Genomic DNA, 7,294 nt, shown 5'->3' with positions numbered 1-7,294 from the left:
AGCATCCTACACAAGTGCTCCTTGACTTTTTCCTCAAATAATGCCTTCTTCTTCAACGCAAGGAATCTAATCTTTGAAACTAGATCTCCCAATATTATTATTAAATCCATACATTATTATGCACAACGAAATAATAGTGGGCCCAGCCAAGCACCAAGCAAATTCAACTTCTTCGTCTAATCAATTTCTTACTTAGTTTTATGAAAAAATGAAAAATAAATAAATAAATCCACAAAAACAGCAAGGGAGAAAAAATAATAAAAGAACAAACAAAACTATATTTAATTTTAGAGGTCCTACAATCTTCTGTCTATCAGAATTTTTTACAGCAAAAGTCTTCGCCAATTGTTTAGACGAATCCGTCAAAAGCTACTATAATGCAAACGTTGACTTCAACATTAGCTTTTGACTATACCGTCAAACACGTTGATGCCGCCGTTACCGTCACGTCACGGACAGTTTCAAGGTTGGATGCAGCCCGGCGTAAGTAGTTTTCCAAACGGCGCCGTTGCTTGATTCAACACGACCGGAGGCTAAAACCACCAGCAGAGGTGACGGCGGGAGTGCCGGCAGTTTCCGGCGAGTGTGGCTGCGGATTGTGACGGTGTTCCCCTTCGTACGTCACTATTAGCATCTTCGGATCGTCTTGTGCTCTCTCCACATGCTTCCTGGCCGGACATCCTCTCACGGTGCTGCACTTATAGTAACCACTGCAAAAACATAATAATATTAGTTTAATTACTAGATCTTAACTCAAATAGATCTCAATTAAGAAAATTTTCTTCTATTCAATAGATCCATTGGTTATTAATTAATACCTCAACTAACGGATCTTAATGTGAATATGATATAATTAATTGATGCAAAATGAAGACTCTGGTATAATGAATTGTTAGAATAATACCGAGGGTAAGGTGAGCCCTTGATCGGTTTCTGACCGTACTTTCTCCACGAGAATTCGTCAGGCGGTATATCGGCGATCTTCGAACTTATAGCCGGCACACGGATCGTTCGTTTCACACGTGATTTCCTGAAACAACAAAAAATTATATTAGATTTTAATTTTAATTAATATTAATATTATTCGTTTGTCCTTTTAGCATGTTCACAAGATATACCTTCTCTTGGAGCAATGGCAATGAGCGGAGGAGGAGGCTTTTCCGGAGAGGGTTGCGTCATGGCACCTTTTCCGGTGAGAAGAAGAGAGAGGAGGTTTTCCGGAGGCAACGGGAGGGGGAGGCGGAGCTGGAAGGGTAAGGAAGGGGCCAATCTTGCCGTCGGAGACGCTAGCATCGCCGGTGATGGAGGACATGAAGGTGGAGGAGGTAGTGGTGGAAACAGGAGGGGAAATACTAAGTTCCATTTCTTGGTCGACATCCTTGTTGACGGCGGGCTTGGAGTTCAGAATGGTGGGCTTGTGGAAATCTAGTGTGAAGGCGGTGGTGGTTCCAGGCTGGGCCTGAGGGGGAGGGGAAGGCTGTTGTTGTGGTGGTGCGCGGCGGAAGCGGGCGTGGCCAGTGCGGTTAAGGAGGTTGATGACTTGCTTGAACTTGGAAACTGTGAAGTCGGTTAGTTGGGAGCAGTTGAGGTTGTTATTATTGTTGGGGAGAGGGGAAGAGGAAGTAGAAGGAGAATGAGATTGAGATTGAGAAGAGAGGAGGCGAATGAGATGCTCCATGCTCTTCAAGCCAGCTGAAGCAGCTTCTTGAATTGCAACTTGTTCTTGTTGTTCCATCCTCATCCGTGGAACTCCTACCAGATCCACTGCCATCAAAGACGACGGAGAGAAGAAAGGGGGGTTTGGTTTTTGATTTGATTTTTTGTGCTTGAGGGTAAGGAAGAAAAGGGGGGAGGGAAGAGGGGGGTTATAAAAGAGAGAGAAAGGAAGGTATGAAGGGGTGTGGGAAAGTCAAAGGAGTTAACGTGGATCCGAGGGTAGAGATTGGGTGGAGGAGGGATGCAATTGGGGAAAGTACACCACGACAAAATATGTGAGTTACTGTAATGGTCCAAAAGAGGAGTTCGTGGTGGGTCCCTTCTTCACTCATTCACTCCGTAGTGGGTAACAGAACAGAGCATACAAGGGAAAAAAATACACAACCCCCTCTTCCTTCAACATATTAGTTAGTCTATGAAGAGAAAATATGATTGAATTATTAATTAACTAATTAATGAATATTTTTAATTTTTTATTTTAATAAATATATAAAAATTTAAAACCTATATAATTTCTATAAAATAATTTTAATTCATAACTTTATCATGAATGTTAAAGTAAACCCTAAGTTATAACTATTGGTATTGAGTAATGTCTTTAGAATGATTCTTTCCTCGATACGTCCAAACCGTATGACAGTCAACGCTGCAGCATCTACTTTACTTTTTTCTTTTTAACTCTTTCACAACCGTTGCCCAGCAAAATAAATCAATGGCCTAGTCCTTTTACTTTATTCTATTTTTATCAAATTAACTCATCGTAATATCGTATACCAATTACGGACACTGTAAATTTTATCAATATTATTGTATTTTATCAATCTTAGATATATTTTATTTTATGAAATGATCAATATTAGACATCAATACTATTTTTTTGTTACTCTATTCAGATATATTAATCATTACTTGATCATTTGTTGCACGAGAGAGATATAAAATAGGAAGATAGAGAAATAATCTTGCCTTAAAAAAATTAGCTCCCCAACTTATTAGAGTCTAAATAATTGAAACCCTCACTATTTTCAGTTTGTTCCCAGTTAAATCATTATCTTTGTAATGGAAGTTTTAGTTTTCTTTTTCTTCTTCTTTCTTCATTATTGCCTAGTACTATCACTTGGAATTTTTGTCACTTTCAAGCGCATTCATGCATTTACTATAGTTTATATCAGTTTTTGAAAAGACCACGGATATTTATCAACAACTACTGCTTCAATTCATTTTTATTATAATGAAATTTGTGAAAAGTATATTGACCTTGATAACCTGCTAATTACACCGAAAGAAAAATCAACGTCAACTAGTTGGCAAGTAGCGGTATTAATTAATATATTTATTTATATATTAAATGTTAAATACTTCCTACAACTGCCTTTTCAATTTTTTTAAAGAACATTGTTCCCTCACAATTAAGGAGGTTAATTACTTCTTGTTTTAACTACAGTAAACTTCACTTCTAGTTTTAGGTTTCGAGCTATATTATCGTAGATATATTATCAACAGTTCTTCCACTCTATTGTTTGATGATATGCAATAAAATTTCAACAAAATAAAAACAACAAAGCAGCATTTTGTTCATCTTAGATAAATAAATTTTATTACTTTATATAGTTTAACAATAAGATTTAAATTTCACTGCAATGTGCCAAAAAAATTTTCCCTTTTTATTTACTAATGCATACATAAAAATATTTTTACGCAATGGATATTGAAACTTGAATGTTCATAAGAGAGAAAAATAATTAATTCATAATAAAATAAAATTTATTTAACTAAATACCAGTAAAAAAAAAAAAATAACTTATACCACCATAGTAACTATTTTGTTGCGATTTCATCGAAAGTTTCGCCATTAGCTTTCATCCTTTTGTTTTTGTCCCTTTCTTTATGGTTGACCATAAGCTTGATAGGTATGGGATGGTGGAAAAGCAAAAATGCAACTCAAGGAAGTGGAACTTTAATTTTTGAATTTTTGGCATGGATTCTCAATACGATGTGAAAAGCAACGTAACATATACAGTGTTAATAATTATGAAACGACGTGGATTACAGCATTTGATGCCTTTTGCGAGGTCAAACCCTAATTTGGCCAGCAACAACAACGTGGGATAAAGAGAAAAAAGTCCTGATAATATATTGATCAAAAGAGTGGAACTTTAATTTTTGAATTTTGAAAATAACGCATTTTAACGATTAATTTAAACAAAAAAAGCAACATATGTGTTAGATTAATTAAATGATTAAGATCAATTAGTAATTTCTTAAAATAATTATTTATTTATATTTCTTTCAATTTAAAATACTTTTAAAATAATTCATTTATTACTATTGTTATTATTATATAACAAATAATTATCTCAATATTTTTTATTACAAGAAAATTCTTACAACAACCACAATAATGTAGTTATAATTTTTTGTTGTACTCTACTAAAATTTTGTGTTGTACTTGCTAGGGTTTTGTGTGTTGTCACTTTTTTTTATTTCAAAATAAACCTTGTTTATGTTGAAGTGATCGCATTCTCTACTAATATGTGCTTGTGTGTTAATTCATAATGAACGAGATAGGTAGGAATAAAGGGAGAGATCAAATTGGTGTGGAGATATGGAGGAGATTGTGAGTTTGGAGGTAGATAATATCAAATTGGGACTACAGAATTATTTAAGGAGTTTAGTTGAAAGGTTGATGGCGGATAGAGATTTTAGTATTCGCATGATGGAAATGGCCTTTTTTACAATTTGGAACATCTAGAAAAATGGTAAAAATACTTATTAATTAAAGCAATATGTACTTCATTTAAGGCACTGAAATATAGAAATGAATATTAAAGAAAATGATTACTAATTAATTTCTACTTAGATTCGGTTATGGAGTATGTTAAATCATTGCAAAACAAAGGAGGTTGCTCGAAAGATTGCGTGAGGTGTTAAAGGTGAAAACTTTTAAAATGAGAGGTAAAGAGGATCAGATTATAAAGGTGAAGGTCAACATGAATGTTACTCATACGCAGAAGTAAAATATTAGATTGGCTAGTCTAGATAAAAAAATTTTTGAAGTTCAGCTAAAATGTGAACCTCTTTAGATCTGTTGTAGTTTCTATAGTTTTATTGGTCATGATTCCAGAAATTGCAGTAAATTTTTAAAAAAATTTCAGCTAATCAGAATCTAAAAAAATAAGATTTAAATTTCACTTGCTAATTAAAGCAATATGTAATTCACTTGAGGTACTAAAATATAAAAATAAATATTAAAGAGAATGATTATTGATTAGTTCCTACTTGGATTCATTTATGAAATATGTCGGACCATTACAAAACAAAGGAGGCTGCTCAAAAGATTGGAGACAGAATACGTGAGTTGCTGATGGTGAAAACTTTCAATACGAGAGGTAAGGAGGATTGGATCATAAAGGTGAAGGTTAACATGAATGTTACTCATACGCAGAAGCAAAATATTAGATTGGCTAGTCTAGATAAAAAAAATTGTAAAGTTCAGCTAAAATGTGAACGTCTTAGGATCAATTATAGTTTCTATGGCTTTATTGGCTATAATTTCAAAAATTGCAGTAAATTCTCAAAACATTTAGCTTATCAGAAACTAAAGGAAGAAAGGTCGAGTTTTCAATTAAGAGTAGAATTAACAGGGTGGAAGTTAGAGGATAATTAGGAGAATTTAAACCTAAACATTAATAGAAAAGAAAGAGGTAAGAGAGCAATTAACCAAAAATTTAACCCCTGTTAGCCTCGTCAAAAGTTTTTTCCAATTATCCTGCAATGACGTCAATAGAAAAATCATGATCCACAACAAGCCTAATCCAAAAAACTAAAATCTTCCAATTCTAGACCTGCACAATCATAATCTAAACCAAATATCACCAATTATCCTATCCCAAAACAGTAGTAGTGAACACATTCCTACAGGCACTGAGGAGGTAAACGGGAGAGATTTTTCATGGAGGAAATAGGCATATTTTAGTGTGGCAACAAAACTGGTATAGTAGGTAGGAGTTACAAGAGGTAGAAGATTAAGCATTTAGCGAGAAAAAGCAATAGGGCTGGATACATCAAGAAGGTTATGGGGATAAAATGTAATACGGATGTTAAGGATGAAGAAGAGGGGGTCAAATTGAGAGAGAAGAGACAGTTGAGAGGAATGTTGATTAGGATGAGGGTGCCAACCCATTAAAAGTACCTACGGGGATATGAAGATAGCCATGTGAAACTGTCAGGATTTGGAGAGACCTTTGACAGTTCAAAAGGATTAAGAATTTCTATTCCTCCGAGGTTGTGTTCTTATGTGAGACAAAGAACCAATTCTTATTTGTAGATAGGCATTTAAGAAATGTAGGTCTCATGGAATTATTTTGTGTTAATCCTAATGGAAAGGTTTGGCTCTTGCATAGAGGAAAATAGTGAAGGTGAAGGTGAACAGCAATATAGATTTTTATATCGAATCACATGGAAGATGTTAGAAGTTCATCTCTACAACATTGACCAGTTGAAAGATAATCAGTAGGGTTAAGTACGATTTTGGTCCCTAAGGTAGGGGCTGAAAATTTGTTTCGTCCCTAACTTTTTTTTGCTTATAAAATTATCCCTAAGGTTTATCAAAGTTTTAAAATTGTCCTTTTTACTAAAATTTTTATTTTTATTCCAAAAATACCCTTAATTAGAAAAAGAAAACAGGTTAAAGAAAGGAGGGATTACCAGGGCAGGGGGAGGGAAGAAGCCTCCCTCCTCGCCGCTCGCACTGCTACCTACGTCCTCGCCGCTGCTCCACGACCCTCACCGCCCGCCGCTTCTTCTTCTTCTTTGAACTGGATTTCTTGTGGAATTTCTGAATTTTTTGTGAAATTTGTTGTGCAATATCTGAATTTTTTGCTTTGTGATTCTGAATTTGTTGTGGAATATCTAAATTTGTTATGGAATTTGCTGTGGAATATTTGAATATCATGCTCTGTTGATGAATCTCTACTTTTGATTTGGCTTGAATTTGAAATATTGTTGCTGCTAAATTTTTTTATTATTGTTCAAAGTACAAGTTGCTTGAATTTCTTTAAATATTTTGGTCTGTTTTTTACAATCTGAAAAAGATTAAGAAGATGAAGAAGCAGAGCATAATCTGAAGAAGATGAAGACGCAGAGCAAGAAAAGAGAGGTCAAAATTGTGATAGAGGGTAAGGGTATAAATGTTCAAAAGACAATTTTAAAATTATGTTAAACCTTAGAGACGATTTTGTAAGCAAAAAAAGTTGGGGACGAAAGAAATTTTCAGCCCTTATTTTAGGGACCAAATTCGTACTTAACCCTAATCAATATGAGGCCTTGTTGAAGATTATTAGGTAGCTAGGAGACAGATATGTGGTTATTGCTGATTTTAACGTCATATTGTCAATAGATAAAAAGCAGGGAAGAAGGGAGAAATCGGTTCAATCTATTCAGAAGTTTCAAAATTTATGAACTATGACAGCTTAGTGGATATGGGATATTAAGAAAAAATTTACATGGTAGAATCGAAATTGTCAAGAGAGAGAGCAGTTAGAGAGACACTAGATAGAGCTTTAGGTCACTGAAAGTG

At 34.4% G+C, this 7,294-nt stretch overlaps 1 protein-coding gene across 1 annotated transcript; it reads right to left on the bottom strand.

Moving 5' to 3' along the window:
• Nucleotides 1-255: 255 nt before the first annotated feature.
• On the bottom strand, nt 256-1,854 carry LOC107478803 (probable WRKY transcription factor 11). The gene is made up of 3 exons (XM_016098937.3): nt 1,119-1,854; nt 905-1,030; nt 256-710 (listed from the first exon to the last, which is right to left on the bottom strand). The coding sequence occupies exons 1-3, from the start codon at nt 1,769-1,771 to the stop codon at nt 518-520; spliced, it is 972 nt and encodes a 323-aa protein (XP_015954423.1). The 5' UTR covers nt 1,772-1,854; the 3' UTR covers nt 256-517.
• Between the last annotated feature and the right edge of the window lie 5,440 nt (nt 1,855-7,294).

This window comes from Arachis duranensis, chromosome 3, assembly GCF_000817695.3.
Source record: "Arachis duranensis cultivar V14167 chromosome 3, aradu.V14167.gnm2.J7QH, whole genome shotgun sequence".
Classification (NCBI taxonomy): domain Eukaryota; kingdom Viridiplantae; phylum Streptophyta; class Magnoliopsida; order Fabales; family Fabaceae; genus Arachis; species Arachis duranensis.
This window is presented reverse-complemented; position numbering and strand designations above follow the sequence as displayed.